At 39.8% G+C, this 20004-nt stretch overlaps 3 protein-coding genes across 7 annotated transcripts in view; all 3 read right to left on the minus strand.

The window, feature by feature from the left end:
• The window catches only part of agap1 (ArfGAP with GTPase domain, ankyrin repeat and PH domain 1), a 193345-nt gene extending 192052 nt beyond the window's left edge, over positions 1 to 1293 (minus strand). The window contains exon 1 of one of the 3 annotated variants that reach the window (XM_044187456.1): positions 82 to 1293. In XM_044187456.1, coding sequence (XP_044043391.1) covers positions 82 to 244 — 163 coding nt within the window. In that variant the 5' untranslated portion in view covers positions 245 to 1293. The remainder of the gene's footprint in view (positions 1 to 81) is intronic. The other 2 variants (XM_044187457.1, XM_044187458.1) reach the window with 2 other exon arrangements.
• Positions 1294 to 2518: 1225 nt separating this feature from the next.
• faimb (Fas apoptotic inhibitory molecule b) lies at positions 2519 to 6963 on the minus strand. Of its 2 annotated transcripts, XM_044187677.1 has the most exons (5): positions 6446 to 6963; positions 6100 to 6369; positions 3988 to 4216; positions 3558 to 3607; positions 2519 to 2859 (listed from the first exon to the last, which is right to left on the minus strand). In XM_044187677.1, the coding sequence occupies exons 2-5, from the start codon at positions 6214 to 6216 to the stop codon at positions 2710 to 2712; spliced, it is 546 nt and encodes a 181-aa protein (XP_044043612.1). In that variant the 5' UTR covers positions 6217 to 6369; positions 6446 to 6963; the 3' UTR covers positions 2519 to 2709. The 2 variants fall into 2 exon arrangements, with proteins under 2 accessions (XP_044043612.1, XP_044043611.1); XM_044187676.1 differs by having other exon boundaries at positions 6100 to 6963.
• A 5517-nt stretch (positions 6964 to 12480) lies between these two features.
• Positions 12481 to 18727, minus strand: LOC122872037 (ras-related protein ralB-B-like). Of its 2 annotated transcripts, XM_044187675.1 has the most exons (6): positions 18585 to 18719; positions 18272 to 18500; positions 16092 to 16260; positions 15805 to 16013; positions 14756 to 14930; positions 12481 to 14229 (listed from the first exon to the last, which is right to left on the minus strand). In XM_044187675.1, exons 3-6 carry the CDS (start codon positions 16203 to 16205, stop codon positions 14122 to 14124), a joined length of 606 nt encoding a protein of 201 aa, XP_044043610.1. In that variant the 5' UTR covers positions 16206 to 16260; positions 18272 to 18500; positions 18585 to 18719; the 3' UTR covers positions 12481 to 14121. The 2 variants fall into 2 exon arrangements, with proteins under 2 accessions (XP_044043610.1, XP_044043609.1); XM_044187674.1 differs by having other exon boundaries at positions 15805 to 16260; positions 18585 to 18727.
• Positions 18728 to 20004: the final 1277 nt, after the last annotated feature.

A 20004-nucleotide genomic window follows, 5' to 3' on the forward strand; every position in this document is an offset into this window, starting at 1 on the left:
CAGCAGGATTACCCAAGCTTGTCACCCTGTTTTCGGGTAATTTAGACACCTTTATACCCTCCCAGCCAGCCCTCCTCCTACCTTCAATCGCGATGACATGCTCCCGGATCTGGTTCTGCAGCAGCGGCTCCTCCACCCGCTCCAGCAGCTCGTAGATGGAGTAGATGTTGGGGTGGACGGACTCAAACCTCTGGATCTCTGATCGGATGGCGGCCGAGTTGGCGAGGTGCTGCTGGTAGTTCATCACTGCAACTCCTTTCTGGATCCCCAAAATGAAGACACTTGAGCTGATCAGACGGGGGGCTTGTAGTGAAGTAGAGGTTAGGACAAACAGGAAGGTGAAAGCTGTGACCTCCAGCTCAGGGAAGCCTCAATTCATGCGTTTCTCCTCCGTATCTTGGTGAACTTAACGCATCAGTTTAACGCTATTTACCATCAGGTACACCGTTCATTTAAATCACAAGGTGGGTAGAGTCTTTTCAGCCAGAAAAAGACAGTTTATTCGCATCTACATCCCTGGGGATTTTAACGCAAGTAATATTTCCAGCGTTGTTTTTCGGCGGAGGCGGCCAGACCGCTGCTACTGACCGGTGAAGGCAGCTGTTCCCCGGGGTGTCCCGGTTCTCAATTCCGGTGCGGTGACAGATGTGCGGCAATGCTTCCCCATATCCTTGCAGGCCGTGTAAGATTAAAATGACACTTGCTCGGGTTTAGCTGGATTTTAAAGAGCTTTTATAGTCACTTACAGTCATAACTGACCAGACGAGGAGGCTAAAAAAAACGGCCTTGTTGCTAGGTGGCTAGGCTAGCCGGCTAAAGCTAACTAGCTGTAGCTTCCAAGCCGGGGGAGAAGGGGAAAAACTCACCGTTTTTCAGCCGTTAAAGTCCGCTTCACATAACAACTGAGTGGGGCGTTAAAGCCCCGGAGAGGAGACTAAAGAAGCCATTTAAATAAATATAAAGTAAAACAGAAGTGTGGCAGCTTGATAAACAGTTAGTGGATCGTGGTGCGGCAGTTGGGATGCCTGTTCCCGTCCGTCCGTCCGTTGTTTTGTCTCTACTCCGGGACCAGCTGCGCAGAATAACGTCCTCAAGCCGGATTTGAACCCCAACCGCGGGAGCCCAGCGGAGCTCGTACGCCTCCAAAATTAATCCAGGTGTTGTAAACGACAAGTATTTCACAGGTAAGTCTCGCACACGGCGCCCGAGCACTCAGCCGTCCCCCCCTTCCCGTGCAGTGAGGTCCATCCCGTGTAAAGTGGAGCCGCAGGCTCCCAGCCGGGAACGTCATTACCGTCAATGTGTTTCCTCAAGTTACGCATTCAGACCGCGACGGGTTCCGGGAAGGATTTTCAAAATAAAACCCGTTTCCACGTTATGGTCAGGGCCGTAGCGAGGACTTCTGAAATACACATGTACGACATCCCCAGACCTTAACCCCCCTAAGGAAATTATGACTAGACTCCAAAAAGACTCCGAATGTCCTAATTATTTGTATTTTCAAAATATTTATATTTTATTTATTTTTATTTACAGTTGTGAGTTTTAAAGTTAAATCTTGAACTTGACAATATAGGTATCTGTACATGTATATAAAAAAACTGAGCAAACTCCATCTGCAGATGAAGAGGGTGAGATGCGTTTGAAAGCTCTGGAAAAAAGCAAATACTGTAAGTGGACCTTAAATTCAGATTTAGTTTGAAATGACATTTTCTGTAAGGCCCAAACACTGATTCAACACTTCCCCACACTGTCAGGGTTAAAATTCTGGTATGGAAGTACTAAATATTTTTATGAATTTTTGTTGGCTTAAAGGTAATCAAATTAAAATTGAAAAAAGTCTAGAAACAGTCATCCACCTGTAAAATAATGTACGGTACTACAGGCCTACGGTGTATATACTGCAGTGATTGCTTATGTTTGCTTATTCACCTTGTTGTCTTTGTTTTCTTCTTGTTTCATACTCATAATGTATATGTAAATCAAGTCAAACCACCAAAATGTATAAAAAAAATCTTCGTTCAGTCTAAAAATGTGTTTCACTGAATTCTACAAACTGAATATTAGTGGTTTTCTCTGTATCGCAGACCTCAAAATAGCTTACTCAATCTATCTCTTATTGTTCTATTCTAGCTTTTCACTTCATATATAACATGCAATATTTAGATTTCATAAGGATCTGCTGATTCATAAACAATTTATTTCTGACATAATTGATGCTTTTATTTTGAACATCACACATCGCTTATTCCGGTCGTTCTCTCGCCAACCGCCGCGTGCTTGACGCAGCGGCGTTCAAGAATATATTTATTGCGTTGAGGCTGCGCAAAAATGACTTGCGCAAAAAACAAAACAAAAAAAAAACAGTTCATTTCTAGCTTTTCTTTCTTTTAATTTACGAATTTTACGGCGGGACTGACTTAATTTAGGGCCCCTTCAAAATAAAATTGCAAAGCACTAACATGCATCTGACAAAATAAATCACCCAGCAGAGCATAAAAAGATACAACAATGTAAATGCTGCACATTTCAGTGTTTATTTGCTGTATTTACATGAACATATCTGCATCTGTATTTTCTATATTAAAACAAACGTCCTGACCTTCATCATAAAGCACAGCCAGTGGTTTTTTTGTACATGGCATGCAAATACCTCGTTCACAGAGTCTCTTTGAAAGTTCAGCTCTGTTCCAGCAGTCCGGTCCGGCACTATTGTGTCGAGGGTTGTATTTTGTCTCCGTCGAGCAGTAAATAGTGCACAATGCCGCTCTTTTTCTTCCCACTGCTCGTAGCCTTGATGCAGCACTCGTGTTCCCCCACCATGAAGTGTGTCTCTGTGCCGTCGTCTGCAAACTCTCCCTGCGGACAGCCGATCAGAAAACACAGAGAAACAGAGTGGACAGAAACACCTGTCTTAATGGAGGACAGCATTTTAGCATCCTTTAAATGAAGAGGAAGTAGAAACACCAAACAGCGTCAAATGATGAGAGACTAAGGCAAAGATTTGACCTCAGAAGGTCAAACGTTTGACTTAGTCTCTGTTTGTTCCTTTCTCGGGGAAATGGGAGGTTCATCTGCTAGAGTGTGAATCTGTCGTATAACTGGTTTCTTCTTCTTCTGTGGGTTTAATTAAATACACAATAAAGAACTGATCACACAAAAAGACATGCAAATCGCCAGGAGTGTCATCGTGCGCCTCGACTAACACTTTTCTCTCTTTTGTTATAAACAAGAGGTCAAATAAACTCCTACACAAACAACTTGTAAAATACGCCACTATTGTGAGACCCGGCAGGATTTCTACTATAATAACTTATTTTCTGTTTCACTTTTCATCTTTATTTATCCGGTAGACCAGGTGGTCTTTGGCTGCAGCTTCATTTAAATTGTTTTTTATGCTCCAGGTGGAAGTTTAATTATCTAAGTGGGCTCTCAGTGACGTTACGCTCAGGCTTATGATCACGTACAGTAAAACTGTTGTTAGACTCTCTTCATATTTTCACATTTTGAATAAAACTTTACGCTTTGTTCATCAGTATTTGTTGAATGATTCTCACCATTGTGTCCATTTTCTGCCCGTTGCACCAAACATCCATGGTGTCCTTTTCTGTTGGAAAAAAAAGAACAAAAAATATATATATATATACATATTTTACACATTATCATTCACAATAACTGAGCCTGTTGTTAATTGGTTGCTGTTGATGTCTGTCTCTAATTACATAACTGAACTGTGTCTCTCTGAACTGGCTTCTCTGATTTTTCATTAAAAGACATCAACACAGGTTTAGTTTCATTCGTCCAACCGGATTGGGCGCTGTTGGTCATGTTTCCTAAAATAACTGCACTGAGCTCAACCTGAGCAGATTATGCTTCAGTGGGTCAAGTGTTCACCTACGTTCCCTCCTGCAAACACTGCAGTTACATAACAAACTGCAGATAAACACTAAATCTGAAGGCGACAGCGGCGAAACGTCTGTGGCTCACCGAGCACGACCCTGCAGTCCTCCCCGTCCACTTTGAGCAGCCATGTTTTGGTGCTCTGGGCCCTGTTGTCGATGAACTTCTGCAGACTCTTCCCGTCGACCTCCAGCGTGTACTCGTAGGCGAACCCGCCGACGGCCTCGATGATTATGGTGGCTTTGGTGTTGGCGCTTCCGACTGTGAAGGTTTCCTTTCCAACCAGCTTGAACAGCCAGTCTTTTCTGATGACTTCCTGTTGAGGAAACATGTTGCCTGCTTTCATGACGGACAGATAAACACATTTATTCATCAGTTTTTCTACCTGATGGATTCTGATTAGCGGTGGAAGACGTACTGAGGTCTTTTACTTAAGAATCCCTGCAAACACTGAGGTGTAAAAACGACACTTTGCTGTTTTAAGGGAGTTGTGTGCCAGACTATTTCCTTGCCGGGACTACAGGAAGTTACTGCTTCTGGCCAAGAAATAGTCCGGTGCACAATCCCCCGTAAAACAGCAAATTGTCGTTTTACACGTCAGCTTTTGCACGAATTAAACAAACTACACTCGACGTGTTAATCAGTGAGCTTTAGAGACACTGGTAGGCGGATTTTGTTACCTTTGGACAGAGCCAGGCTAGCTGTTTCCCCCTGTTTCCAGTCTTTATGCTAAGCTAAGCTAACAGCTGGTTGTAGCGTCATATTTGCAGTCTTCTCATCAAGCTCAAGAAAGCAAATGAGTGTATTTCCCAAAAATATGTCTGTCTAAAGGCGCACTAATGAATATTTTTTATATGAAATGTGTTCGTCAACAACTCTGCAGCTCTGCGGAGCTTTTTAGTTGCTCCGTAACTGTTAGATGTGGAAATAAACGACTGTTTGCTAACATGTTAGCCACATCAGCTGTACAGGGTGATAATATATCAGTGCTGTGTTTTCAGCTTCTTCGTCTGCCCTCCAAAATCAATTACTGCAACTTTAACTAACCAGCAAAATCAAATACAAAAAAAGACACTGAGAAGAAACTTTAGGTTAAATAAGCAGTTTTTGGTTCTAAGTGATTATTCAGTGTGAGCGAGTGAGTTTTTCAGTTCATTAAAGGAGTTTTATGAGTTATTAAAGCATGTACAAACACAAAGCATACTGTGATTGGAAAGGACAGGGCAGACCACAAACAGTAGTTCGTTCTTAACAACTAAAATCATGGCCGCAAGAGACGGGATTAAAATGAGATTAAGCCAAAAAAACAAAAAAAAGTACTTAAATATTTACGGTATTCTGTTATTACAGTCTTTGTTTTATTGTTTTTTAAATGTATTAATGTAACATAATGCTAATTGGAACAATGATTCTAATACATAAACACCAAAATACACATTAGAAAAATTAAAATTAGATATTTAAGGTTGTACCAGTCAGTGGAACAGCTTTCAATACAGCCGGTTTTCTCAGATCAGCATCCAGTGGCTATTAGAGGAACTGCACCTCATCACACTTGTGTATCCAGCAGATTTGTGTATTTTTAAATAAACAAGCTGTACTTAAGTACAATTTTGAGGTACTTGTACTTGAATACTTCACCACACTTCAGAGGAAAATATTGTACTTTTTTTTACCACATTTTTCTGACAGATTTTACAAACATGTCAGTTTATAAAATATGATGCATTGTTTTAGATTAAATTTAGCATTTAGCAGCTACAAGTAGCTCCAGCTCGACCAACTACAACATTAAAAACAGCATATAACACTGACAGGGCTAATTTGCATAATGACTACTTTAAGTACATTTTGTTTCCAATACTTCTGTATATTTACAGTCTTTTTGAGTATTTTAAAGTGTACTACTGCTACTTTTACTTCACTAAATGTTCTGAATACTTATTCCATCACATTTTTTTAATATTCAAAGTTAGCTTTTGTTATTGTTTCCACACTCAGCTGTGGTTTGAGCACATAAACCACTAACAAGGTGTCCTAAAATTCACCACTTTTTCTTCAGGCCTCTAAAGATCCCTCCGATGAAACAAAATGTGATGTGCGGTCACAGGTAGACTTCATTTTAAAGGGGTTACAGGCTGAAAAAGCTTTTGAACCGTCGACATAAACTCCCAGAAACAGACTTAAACAGGCTCTCACCTGTCCGTTGACGTAAACGATGCGTTTCCCAGTGGTGGTGCCATGAGCAAACTCAATCCTGAAAACGCCGTCGCTCAGCGCCACCTCCCACATGGCCACCATATCTCCACTCAGCATCTCTGACACACCTCAGGATCCTCTCCTGAAAATCACAAAATCACCTTCTCGGAGAAACAGGTCGGCCGAAAAGTCATGTTCGGGAGCTGTGTGTTGGGGAGTGCTCGTCCCGCTCGGCTCAGCGGAGGTGTCGGCTCAGCAGCAGGTGTATTACTGTAAGAGGCTTACTGACGTGAGCTCACTCTATATCCTACTGCCACAGATAATTAGGACAAGCTTTGGTTTGTACCTGGGTTTGTTTGAGACAGCAGAAACTCCACGTAAGCCTCCACTTTAAAAACAGAAAGTGTGTTTGTAGGTTGATGTTCCGGCGCTGACCTCTGACCTTTTCCCCCCGAAACAAAAAGGTGAGAGAAAAGAGATTCGCTGTTTAGGCAAGACAAAAGAAAAAGGTTTAACAAGAAGGTAAAACAAATATAAAAAGGGACATATGTGAATATGAAAATGAAGCTTTATGAGACATTTTTTCATTCTGGTGTCCCAAAAATGGCAGCGTTTCGTCACCGACTTTGCATTTTGAGGACTTAATTAGCTAAACAGAAGTATTTTCTCTTTGCGAGAACCTACACTTTTATAGATTTTCCTTTTCCTTTGTTAAAAGTAGTTAAACTAAGGAGATTTTTCTTTTAGACCTGGCCAAGAAGAACATTATCAAGAGACAGAAAGTAGGAAAGTAGACAAGATGAAAAGAAAGTAAAAGGAAGGAAAGTGGGAAAGAAGGTAAGAAGCAACACAAGTAAAAGAAAGGAGTGGGAAAAAAGGTAAGAGGCAACTCAAAGTAAAAGGAAGGAAAGAAAGTAAGAGGCAACACAAAGTAAAGAAAGTGGGAAAAAAGGTAAGAGGTAACAAAAAGTAAAAGGAAGGAAAGTGGGAAAGAAGGTAAAAGGCAACAAAAAGTAAAAGGAAGGAACGTGGGAAAGAAGGTAAGAGGCAACACAAAGTAAAAGAAAAGAAAGTTGGAAAGAAGGTAAGAAGCAACAAAAAGTAAAAGGAATGTGGGAAAGAAGGTAAGAGGCAACACAAAGTAAAAGAAAAGAGTGGGAAAGAAGGTAAGAGGCAACACAAAGTAAAAGAAAAGAAAGTTGGAAAGAAGGTAAGAGGGAACAAAAAGTAAAAGGAAGGAAAGTTGGAAAGAAGAGGCAACAAAAAGTAAAAGGAAGGAAAGTTGGAAAGAAGGTAAGAGATAACACAAAGTAAAAGAAAGGAACGTGGGAAAGAAGGTAAGAGGCAACTCAAAGTAAAAGTAAGGAAAGAAAGTAAGAGACAACACAAAGTAAAGAAAGTGGGGAAAAAAGGTAAGAGGTAACAAAAAGTAAAAGGAAGGAAAGTGGGAAAGAAGGTAAAAGGCAACAAAAGTAAAAGGAAGGAACGTGGGAAAGAAGGTAAGAGGCAACACAAAGTAAAAGAAAAGAAAGTTGGAAAGAAGGTAAGAAGCAACAAAAAGTAAAAGGAATGTGGGAAAGAAGGTAAGAGGCAACACAAAGTAAAAGAAAAGAAAGTTGGAAAGGAGGTAAGAGGCAACACAAAGTAAAAGAAAAGAAAGTTGGAAAGAAGGTAAGAGGGAACAAAAAGTAAAAGGAAGGAAAGTTGGAAAGAAGAGGCAACAAAAAGTAAAAGGAAGGAAAGTTGGAAAGAAGGTAAGAGATAACACAAAGTAAAAGAAAGGAACGTGGGAAAGAAGGTAAGAGGCAACTCAAAGTAAAAGTAAGGAAAGAAAGTAAGAGACAACACAAAGTAAAGAAAGTGGGGAAAAAAGGTAAGAGGTAACAAAAAGTAAAAGGAAGGAAAGTGGGAAAGAAGGTAAAAGGCAACAAAAAGTAAAAGGAAGGAACGTGGGAAAGAAGGTAAGAGGCAACACAAAGTAAAAGAAAAGAAAGTTGGAAAGAAGGTAAGAAGCAACAAAAAGTAAAAGGAATGTGGGAAAGAAGGTAAGAGGCAACACAAAGTAAAAGAAAAGAAAGTTGGAAAGGAGGTAAGAGGCAACACAAAGTAAAAGAAAAGAAAGTTGGAAAGAAGGTAAGAGGGAACAAAAAGTAAAAGGAAGGAAAGTTGGAAAGAAGAGGCAACAAAAAGTAAAAGGAAGGAAAGTTGGAAAGAAGAGGCAACAAAAAGTAAAAGGAAGGAAAGTTGGAAAGAAGGTAAGAGGTACACAAAGTAAAAGGAAGGAAAGTGGGAAAGAAGGTAAAAGGCAACAAAAAGTAAAAGGAAGGAATGTGGGAAAGAAGGTAAGAGGCAACTCAAAGTAAAAGGAAGGAAAGAAAGTAAGAGACAACACAAAGTAAAGAAAGTGGGAAAAAAGGTAAGAGGTACACAAAGTAAAAGGAAGGAAAGTGGGAAAGAAGGTAAAAGGCAACACAAAGTAAAAGTAAGGAAAGTTGGAAAGAAGGTAAGAGGCAACAAAAAGTAAAAGGAAGGAATGTGGGAAAGAAGATAAGAGGCAACACAAAGTAAAAGGAAAGAGTGGGAAAGATGGTAAGAGGCAACACAAAGTAAAAGGACAGGAAGTGGGAAAGAAGGCAAGAGGCTGTATTTTTTTATTCACTGATGCTGTGCAACATCGCAGTGTCAGATTATATTCAATAATACACTTGCAGTGGCCACATCAATAGCTGCCATTGGGGAGAGATTATAAGAGGTGGACAGGTCGTTCAGGAGCTGGCTCTCACAATAAGGTTAAGATATTAGGAATCCTTCACTCCTACTGACAGATATAAACATACTTTTTATCTGTCAGATATAAAGTATGCTGTCTGCTGCAGGAGCCGAATCATCTCACTTTTATTTGTTCCATACTTCTATTTTCTAAATGTAATTTTCAAAGACGATGATATTTCTTGAGATTGAAACCAAAACATGTTCTGCTGTTGTTATGTATGTGTGTCTCGAAGCGTACAGCAGGCGTGTCTGTTCTGTGTTTAACCCCAGACTTCAGAAAGCAGCTCTGCTGGCTCTCCAGCAGTGATTTAGACAAAGCTACTATTGTGTTGTTGTTTCCAGAAGGTTCACAGACGGTTTCATGTGTCTCATATCTGAACTGCAACCAAAACACGCAACAGTAAAACTCCCACTGAGTCAGATCATCACAGAGGGAAGGAAGTTCTTAAAAACTGTCTCTGTAATGAACTTGTATGAGGAAATCTGCGTCAATCATATTCCGATTTATTTCACTGGTCTTGTTTTTCAGATTTAGGAGAGTTTGTTTTGGTCGACAGCACTTCAACAGGGCACCAGCTTGCTCACGTGCTTTACTGGCTTTAAAAAATATATATTTTTTACTTTTATTTGACCTATTTTAACCAGAATGGTCTCTTTAGATCTAAATCTTTCAGCACAATTATTTAACACAAACCAACATTCACTGAGGGAAGAAGAAGAACGGACTGAGGGGAAAGGAGGAAAACTTAAAAAAATATAAAACATAAACAGACAAAGAGGAAAACATACAAAAATAAAAGAAAGGATGCCTATTTGCCTGAATTCAATCCTGGAGTCAGGTGAAGACTCGTTTCTGCACACAGAAAGTAACAAATCGAAACTTTTCCCCTTTTATCACCTTAAAGTTTAAATAGGACAACATCACACAAATATCCTGAATATGTTTGTTTCAGGTCTTATATTATATTGAGTGAAATATTTAAACCCAAGAACCCATGGTTACTTTATTTTATTACATAAATTATAACATTTTTTAACATTTTTTGTATTTTTTATTATTTTAATTACATTAAATCGTATTATTTATTTAAAATATTGATATTGTAATTTTTAGTTTTATTTAACTTATCTAAATATCGCAGTATATTATTTTATTTTTGTCATTTGAACTTATTTAAATGTTGCGATGTTGACATAAATTTTCATGGTTTTTGTAGCTTTTCTGCACAAAATGATTAACGATGGACCGAAGCAGCAAAAAAACCCAAAAGCAGGTAACACAAATATTATTACTGTTGTGAAAATGTATCATAACAGCTGAAAATTTAATAGTAATAATAATGTTTTAATACGCTTTTATCATTTTTTTTTATCTGCCACCCTGAAAGAGAACGGTTCAGAAACACAAACCCAAAGAATGATGTGATGAATGTTTCGAGACGTCAGTGTTTATAAAGCTTGATGAATATGCTGACAAGCAAAGTTAAAATCAAGGAAGTAGATTAGAAATAAAGAGCAGAAGGAAGGAGAAGAGTTGCTGCTGCTGGTCAGACGGGTTCAACCTGAATCAGATAAGTTATCATCACGTCAGTGATAACACGGTGACGTTTCTTCATGCAGAGTTTAATAGCGATCTGATTGATCTGACTACCTTTTCCTCATGTCGGTCGACTGTAAAATCTTAAATCTTTTGTTCACACTGATGACACAAACATTTCAAGATAACAATTTTTTAGATATGGTGGATGTGCTTTTCAGGAAAAACAAAGTGAATTTTTCTAATTTCTAATAATAATAATTTCTGATAGAGTTTATTAACATCTTCAACTCTATCTGACCACCAACACACAAAACCAGGTGGCAAAGTAGGACTAGAGGATTCGACACAACAGAAACTTCCTTTACGTCCTACCAGAGATCACCAGCTGGTTACAAACATCCTTCTGCAGTCGGGAGGTCAAAGGTCAAACCCCCTGAAACAGCTGAAAGAAAGTTCATTCCCTCATAAAATCCTTCCTTTCTTAAAACAAGTGACACTCACTGCAAACACCAGAAGATCTCGTGTCAGAGTAAAAGCTCAGACTGAAAAACGAAGGTAAATTCACTTTAATCTGATGAAGATTTAAAGGCTGAAACTTGATTAATAAAGCGAGAACTAGTCATTTTTTTCTTCTTCTGGTGTTTTCTTAAAACAAGTCTGCCAGTCAAGATATCAGTCGCAGCATTTCAACCAGTTTCCAACAGAAATCAACTTATTTCAAGAAGGTATGTATGCTGAAACATTAGCACTCCAGTCAAGAGAAATTAAACTTAATTTAAAAAAATACCTGAAACAAGTTAAAATATTCTTACTCCACTGACATATCTAACTTGTTTTAATGGAATAAAACTTTAAGGACTCAGTTAAAGAACCAAATTACTGTGTTCAGCAAAACATCAAACCTCAACTGTCAAGTCAACTTTATAAATATAGGAAACTTAAGCGTAAAATATAAACAAAAGAAAGCAACAAACCAACTGAAATGCGACCACAAATGTTTCTTTTTCTGTGTTAAAATACAGTTTATCACTTTCTGATAAAATGGTTTGCCGTATTTTGATGAACTGACATGAATCTATTCCTAAATTAAGTCGGAGGTGCCATCTAGTGGCCAAAGAATACATCACAACTTTCATTCACTTTCCAATAATCTTAATTCCACATTTTTCTTCCAGATGGAGAAGATTTAATTTTACGAAAGAATTATTAAGAGATTAATTTGACTCTGAGTCGTCTGCTGCTCTTATGACATGAGTCAGCGGTTGTTTTTACTTTCACCTCGTTAATAAAAAGACAAATATTTGTGTTATTTCATTATTATGTCCGCCTCCCAGAACTGGTTATTTCATCTGTTCTGCTGCAACTTTGAATCTAACAAATACCTCTTTGTTTTATTGTAAATCTAGCATAGATTGTGTTGCATCGAGCATAAATTCAGTACTGTCCTATATGACGAGCTGCTTGGTGTTTGATTGAGATATATATATACATTTTTGTTTTATTTTATGGCTCTGTGATTTTCTCGGACGTTTCCTATAAACAATCATATAATTTGTTACCATTTAAGGGAAAACATGAAAGAAACGCTCCATTAAAGAGTCATTCATTATTATTTTTTTATTTTTAGAAACTTTATTCTGTATAAACGTTGAATTGTATACCTGCTCGTAGACAGATGTGCAGCTGACCTGCTGTGCACTGACTAAAATTACTCTCTAGGTTACATTACCAATTAATTGTAACTAATTGGAAATGCACCAATTTAACCTTAACGCTGTCACTATTTCCCCTATAATTAGCACCAAATTACAAGTGTTACCCTTCTTTCCTTTGACTTATTTAACAAGGTTTTATATTTATTCCTCTAACTTGAATTATAGAATTTAAAATGGTGTTTACATGCATAACACTGCTGCTGAAATACGTTTGATACCACAGCTGGCAGACTCAGCGATCAATCTGTCTTTTCTTTTCTTATCAAATGGATTTGAGTTTGTTTGTGGGGCGACAACACAAACACGTTTGAGCTTGAAAAGCCTAAAAGAACGAGTCCCTTCAAACCACAGACGTCATAAATACACAGAAAGTGATTTTAATAGTAGATTCCCTTATAAAGTTGATTATAAATTATACTTGTGTTTGTAAGGGAAGTGAAGAACAAAGCTTTCATACAAAAAGGAGTGTCTGGAAGTGTTATAATTATATATCAGGAATGTGTGAAAATACTCAAAACAGACAGCTAAATAAAAGAGGGAACTCGTGGAAAATGAGAGCTTAGGATGAAACTTTAAGTTTGGGATTTAGAGTCAACTGTGACGACAAACGTGTGAAAGGAGAGAAAGTTTAAGGCACAAAGATCTCCCCCTGGAACATCTACACCGACAGATTTGGGGGAAATGGCTTTTTTGGCTCATATTGGCTCTACCTAAAAAGAAAACATCTGCTTCTGTGATTACAGGATTGTCAGAACATCCACAAAAATGCAGGACAAGAAACATGAAACATGGCCATAAGTATATGGACAACCCTGTTTTTAAATGGCACACTGATCAACAACACGGTGCAGCGTGGGTCTAATAAAATAAAAAGTCTCCATCTGCATCAGACTGTACAATCTGGGGTGAAACGTAACACTACGATGTAAACTGGATGGAAAAAGCAGAGACATGTCATCAACTTACGTGTGTTTGTTGGCAGTAGCATTTAAACCTGCAATAACTGATTTTTTTTTTTTTTTTTTGGCCACTTGGGGGAAAACAGAAACAAGCTGTGAACACAACAATGACACATGATCACCTTTTAAGTTGAACTTGTTAGCAAACACTCATTTCCACATCTAGCAGTTACGGAGCAGCTCTGTGTTCGGTCTCCAGCAGCTCCAGAGGGAAACATCTGGCTCTTTAGCTGCCAGATGCTCCGCTATGTTCACCAGCTGCTCTCTGACTGCAGTTTGCTGCGTAGTTTTCTCTGAAATCGACGCTATGAGAGCGCTGAGAGGGAACCAGAACAGTAAAGTTGCAGCCCGACAGATAAACAACGAGCTGAAACTCACTATGAAGCTCCGTAGAGCCGAGCGGCGCTGCAGATTCAGCTGATTATTATCTGTAGCTCCATCACTACGAGTATTATTATAAAAATATTGATTATAGCCGCGTTAAGCTAGCTCGCCGGTGTATTTCCTGGTTCAACAGTTTTCCCAGTTTGCTGTGGAAGAACTTGACGGAGCTCGCTGATGCTGTCAGAGCAGCTGAGTAATGCCCATGGTGTCGCAATCGCACGTTATCACATATAGAGTAGTTGGACTCCACACAATCTGTACATAAAGAGGAAGCAGAACCGGGAAAGTACCAATGTTACCAGACAAGTTTAAAACCAAACATTAACAATAGCGGATGTGAGATTCTTCTGGTGAACAGGGCCTCAAACACATCCAGTCACTAGATTCTTTTAAATTTGGATTTTATACATTTGGAGAATAGTACATTTTCGGGTGTAAAAATAAATGCCCAAATAAATTTGCATGAGAGGAATCAGTGTGTCAGGTGCTTTCCTCCCCAGCTGCTGACGCGAGTGTTGATGTTTGGACTGTTCGTAGAGTAAACGTGCAGCAGTCAGGCAGTTTGAAGGTTTGAAGCTGCTGCCTGTTTGGGTCAGTCTGTCCGACTGTTTTTTGGTTTTGGCACTTTGTCACCTCGGCTGTGGCCTCGGGGTTAAAGTATGCAGCAGTGCTTCTTCTTCTTCTTGCCGCTCGGCCCGTTTTTGTCTTTGCTTTCCGCCAGTTTCTTCTTGCGGACCTCCCGCATGAGGTCGAAGAACACCTGCAACACAGAGCAGAGACGGTAAAAGGCGGTGGAGAACATTAATCTGTCGTCAGCGGATTATGTAGCAGTGTGTCAGCGATGACGTGCTCAGACTGAACGCAAAGCACATTTGTAAGGAGGCACGATGCGGACAAAGTCAACGAAGAGATGTTTGCAGATGCACAGATGTTGAGATTAATACGGGTCTAAAGTTTTTTTTTTAGAGATCTGGGTGGACTGTTGTTTTGACAGCATGTAAGTGACAGTTAATAAAACAGTTATAAGCAAACATGACATCTAAGGAAATGTTACCTTTCAACCTTATTTAGCCCAGTTTCAACCAGGAAGTTCTTTTGACATGCAAATCACCAAACCTTGCAGCTTCTGTTTCAAATCAAACTTGTTTAAGTGAAGAAAAGTTCTTCCGGACTGAAGATAAGAAGGTCAGTGAATAATCCGAGAGGTCGATCTTAGCAGGATGCAGACTGTGCTGAAAGCTCACACAGAGCTCCGGTTAAACGCCTTATTGCTGTCGTTTGCGTACCTTGTCGACGTTGGCTCTCGTCTTGGCCGAGGTCTCCACGTACTGAACCCCCCACTCGCCGGCCTTCGCCGTGGCCTCTTCAGCAGAAACCTGCCGCCGCTCCTCCAGGTCCGACTTGTTCCCCACCAGGAGCAGAGGGATCGCCTCCTCCTCCTTCACCCGCAGGATCTGCTCCCTGACACACACACAAGTCAAACAAATCAAAACACATAGTTCCAGTTTGAGTTCTTAAATATAAGATACAATAATACTAAGATATGTATAACTTTTGTTATGTAAAATGGGTGAAAGCTAAACCTAAATAGATTTGAGACGCAATTCAAAAAAGGTTTCAGATTCAATAAAATGCTGTCCAACCCAAACCACAGTCTTTTGGTTGGAGAAAGAAAGCAGCTGAACCAGTTTTTACTGAAATATGTCATTGGTTATGTGTGTTAAACATAGAACAGACTAAGTTTTCAATTATGAGTCTAAAGGCCTCTTTTACATTAAGCGTGCCACAAATAAACTGAAGGAAAACGCCGAGAAGTTGCTTGTGCATTTAATTCCAGACTGTCCCTCCCCGTTAGTTCAATAAGGTTGCGCTCTGAGAAAGAACCCGGTGGCGGCGAGTCAGTTTTAAAAGCCCCGCATTTGAGACGAGCCACTCCCGATATCAGCCGTGACGGGTGGACGAACCCTGCGTAGTGCAGAACCACTGTAGGTCTGCTGAGATCAATCTAATCTCCATTTATAAAAGCACTCTGGCTGTTGGCACAGTGCAGCCCCTGTGCACCTTCATGGACTTTAAGCACCTTTTTATGAGGACAGGTTCTCATTTTACTGGTCTGAGGTGCAAATTTATGACTGCGTTTTTTTTTTTAATGGGCTTTATCAAAGAGCGCCAGCTGCTGCGAGACGGAAACGATGAGGCGGTCGGCCACTGATGCTGCCGTGTGCAATGATGGCTGAACGGGTTATCGCAGGTGATTTCCTGTGCCGATATTAAGTTTTGAAACAAGACGTCTTGCAGTGGAACGTGAAATAAAAGCCAGGAAGCGTCAACAGACCTGAACTCAGACGTGGCTGTGAAGGACTCGTGCTCTGTGATGGAGAAGAGCAGCAGGAAGCCCTCTCCACTGCGGAAGTAGTTGTCTCTGATGGCGGCGTAGTCCTCCTGACCCGCCGTGTCCAGGATATCAATCTGAACGTCCTCGCCGTCCAGAACCACCTTCTTCCTGTAGCTGTCGGCCTTGGTGGGCTCGTAGTCCTCCACAAACTGGGAGCAGAGAGATAAATATGTGACAGGAAGCAGCAACAGCGAGGGTTTATGGGAAATGTAGTGTTGAAGTCTCACCTCGTCGTACATGAACTGGAGGGTGAGGGCAGACTTCCCCACTCCACCGCTGCCCACCATGATCACCTTATGGAGAACCAGAGAGGTCTGGTTCTTGTTCTTGCCGGAGGCCATGACTCTGGTCTGTCTCAGTCCAGCGGCTCACAGCTCCGCCTGACTACTGAAGGAACTGCAGAAACCAGCAGGGACCGGCAGAGACCGGCAGAGACAGGCAGAGGACGAGAGATGAAAAATATATACTTGGATTAAAACACATACATGCACAATTGTACACCAGCTGATAGAAAACAAAAGTCTGATGCAGATTCGTGTAAAACACACATGCATCCATGGATATTAAAAATACTGGCTAATGTTCACGATACAGGATCCGGCACGCGATCAGTTTCACGGAAATTCTCCATAAGAATTCAATATAAAACATATATTTATAAAAACATATTGCAATACAAAACAGGCCTGCTACAAAAAATGTATTTATAAATTAAGATTTGAATAACTGATTAACATTAATGAACTCAAAGTAATGTCGTCAAAGTGTTTACGGAGTCTCAGAAGAAGCCAAACAAAGAGGAATATGAAGAGACTACCAACTTAATTTTGTTGCACAACCTTGTGTTGGATAACGATAAATAATTATAAATAAGTAATTATATTGTTTAAAAACCTTTTCTTTTAATTCAGTAATCCTAAAAGTACACACTGAGGCAAAAATTAAGGATTTAACCAAATGAGAATAGACTAAATTAGAATAAAACCCCATTGTGACAGTTCAGATGTGGATTTTTAGCTAAGAAAGCTCAATATGGCCAGATACTGACAGCTTTAACTAACCTAACTTGCTGCAGAGGTTTTTTTTAATCTGTGTGCATCATCATTACCATGTTTTATTTTCCCTTCTCCTCTCCTGCACTGCAAAGCATTTGGGATCAACTCCGTTTTTAAGCGTTGTTTAAATGAAGCCGAATAAAAGTCGATTCCCCGTCAGCCTTTTTATTGGTTTTATAAAAAATGTTTGCATTGTGTTGTGTTATTGCTTTTAAATGTTTATTGCATTTTTATCTACGTTTAATCTAATTAATTGATTTTATTATTTCATCATCATTTACATGTTTGTGCCCAACTGTTTTACTGCTTCTATTTGTTCTGTCTTGTTATTATTGTTATTAGCTCGTCAGTCACCTGTAAAGCCCTTTCCCCTGCACTAACCTGTACGAGTTCGATTGATTGATTGATTGATTGATTGTGTTGGACAAAATGATCCAAGGCTGACTGTCACTTCCAGCCACCAAATTTGTCTGATTTAGGAAAACTAAAACTTGGAAAAACAGGTTCAAAATGTGGGATTTATTTAAATCCAGATGGTCAGAAGAGTCTGGGAATACCTTTAAGGTGTTACTAAAGGTTATGGGTTTGTCAAAGCTCACTAGGGATTCATCTTCCTGGTCTGCGACTCCAATATGATGATAATAATACATGAGACACAAACTAGAGCACTGGGACTGCACTTTCACAGGTCCCAGATGTTCGTGTTACACCCCTGAGTCTACTGGAGTAGCTGCGTTTGAGTGGCCAGGTGAAGGGCCTTCTGATAAAGAGCCACTGTAAATACACTGCTGTGGAAAAACCCACTTGTCGGCGACCTTTACAGCTTGCTGCTTGCCTGCAAGGACACTAACATGAGGGTTGAACAGTAGTGAAGTAAAAAAAAAAAAATATGTGTAATCTCAGCTCCAGGACAAAATGAATAATAGTGGGAACTTTGAATAACCTCAGCTGTAAAAAAGATAAGAAATAAATGCACAAAATGCCTGGCTGTACTAAAAGAGGAACTATAATTCAACCTGTCAACACACAGCTTCAGCTTCCTCTCTGCATTAACCAGCTGACAGCTATAAACGAGTTTCTGCAAGACATTAAACAGCCACTTCAGCTCTTCCCGGTTCCCGCCTTCAGCCTGAAAACCCTCTCTGATTGGGTGAAGTCACGCGTGGAACTCCTCTGTGGCGGTTGCTATTGGCTGCTTGGACTGTCACTCACCACGCTGATAGCTAGCCAGTGAAACAACGATAGATAACGCTTTCTTTCTTCCCCTCGGGAGGGGGGGGGATTCAGTGAAAACGGCATTAAAACGAACACTCAGCTAGCTTAAACAACACAGAAAAGGACACACAACTCACCTGCTAACGTGCTTTTTCCGGCGTTCGCTGAAAAAATCCACCATACGCCGACACACACTCAACTTTTACAAGTTGACCAGGAGCCTCTCTGCCCCACCTTGTACCCGGACTCAACGAAAGATTGTGTATATCCGGGAAGATGAGTCACTCCGTAGCTGAAAAATGGCGACGGGCGGCTAGCCGACGGCGCTAGCGTAGACGTTACCAAGGCGACGGGTTTAGAGATCGCCTGAAATAAAGCCACAAATAACACTTACTAAAATTTGACACGAGTAAATACTTTTAACATTACGTGATATGTATTTACACTTACACCAGATGAAGGTGCGCGCCGTAAAAATGCGGCTGCCCGCTACTTTTTGCTAGCACAGCTCGTGGACTGACGGCACCGGGAAACGGACTCCGAGTGATACGTCTTACCTTTCCCCTCTTCTCAGGACGAGGGCGATAACAGTAACAGGATATGATGTCACGGAATTCCTTCTATTCCTTGTTATCAATTAATTTATTGGTAAAAATATTATTTTAAAAAAAAGGGTATTTTATTTAAGGCTGTCACACAATAATTTTGTGCAGCAGTGTGTATGTACAGTGTTTTCTTCATATAGCCTACAAATACATATTGTGCAGGAAATAAAATAAATATACAGATAATAAACAAACAATCTGTCGATTAGTTTTTAGATTATTTGATTCATTGTTAAATGTCTGAAAGATATTCAGTGTATAATGATATTAAACAGAGAAAAGGAGCAAATCCTCAAACTGGAGAAGCTGGAATAAGATATAACATAACAGTTTTCAATTTAACCACCAGCTGAATTTTCGACACCTGCCTGTAAATAACTAAAATGACTAAATGAATTTGACCTTTGACCCCATGCCAGCCAACACACACACACACACACAACACTCACACACACACAAAATACATTGTAAAAGATGAATACAGAATATATAAAAGATGTCAATCGGGGGAGAAAATGAAGTTTTTACATTAGTCAGATCATTCTGTGTGGATGGTTTGGGGCAGATCTCAAATACCAAATTAAATTTAATAGATTAAAAGAGAGTGGAAGACTGGATCTTTCCATGAGATCTCTCTTAGACTGATGTGGAAACTGAGGTAGTGCCTTTTAGATTTCATTAATGTCTGAGAATCCGGTGAGTATGGGATTGTTTTCCTTCCCATTTCACTGTTAAGTGGGTTTTCCGAGTCTTTTAGTTACGCCTACTCCTGTGACCCTGATGTATTGTAAAGATCTACTCGTTGCTATCCTTTTCTTGCACATTAAGACAGTGAGATGTGGTTGAAAGCCCCGCAAAAGGCTGGTAAGTGAGTTAAGACCCTGTAGTCAAACAAAACCACAGCAGTTTATGAGGTTAATTTAATGTTAAGGCTGAGAAAGTGAGACGTGAGCCAGGAAACGTAAAGCTGAAAAACACCTTTGGACCAAAATGAAGTTAAAGACTTTACAACAGTTCCTCCAGGACTCATAATTTAATGTTGTTCCACTTTTCTGGGGTTCAGAAATATCTCAGTTTCCCCCTTTTTGCCTGAAGAGTTCAGAGTTTAAAGAATCCCCCATGATTTTAAACACGTTGTGTTTCAGTGTCTCCCTTTGTAGTTTTTCATTTCTTTCAGAAGAGGGTGAACATTTGCAACATCTCAACTTACTGAACATGAACGTGCCACAGCAAAGAAGCCGCTGAAATTAAAACACTCTGATTTT

Source organism: Siniperca chuatsi, linkage group LG24 (assembly GCF_020085105.1).
Source record: "Siniperca chuatsi isolate FFG_IHB_CAS linkage group LG24, ASM2008510v1, whole genome shotgun sequence".
NCBI classification, from domain to species: Eukaryota; Metazoa; Chordata; class Actinopteri; order Centrarchiformes; family Sinipercidae; genus Siniperca; species Siniperca chuatsi.

What these genes read in the sequence shown, in the direction of transcription:
- faimb (XM_044187677.1), bottom strand. Translation starts at nt 6,216, where the DNA reads ATGCTGAGTGGAGATATGGTGGCCATGTGGGAGGTGGCGCTGAGCGAC. An exon ending in TCGTTTACGTCAACGGACAG is followed by an intron (nt 4,217 to 6,099) that starts GTGAGAGCCTGT and finishes TTTCCTCAACAG; the next exon opens with GAAGTCATCAGAAAAGACTG. An exon ending in GGACTGCAGGGTCGTGCTCG is followed by an intron (nt 3,608 to 3,987) that starts GTGAGCCACAGA and finishes TTTTTCCAACAG; the next exon opens with AAAAGGACACCATGGATGTT.
- LOC122872037 (XM_044187674.1), bottom strand. Translation starts at nt 16,205, where the DNA reads ATGGCCTCCGGCAAGAACAAGAACCAGACCTCTCTGGTTCTCCATAAG. An exon ending in ACAGCCACGTCTGAGTTCAG is followed by an intron (nt 14,931 to 15,804) that starts GTCTGTTGACGC and finishes TGTGTGTGTCAG; the next exon opens with GGAGCAGATCCTGCGGGTGA. An exon ending in CGAGAGCCAACGTCGACAAG is followed by an intron (nt 14,230 to 14,755) that starts GTACGCAAACGA and finishes TCTGTGTTGCAG; the next exon opens with GTGTTCTTCGACCTCATGCG.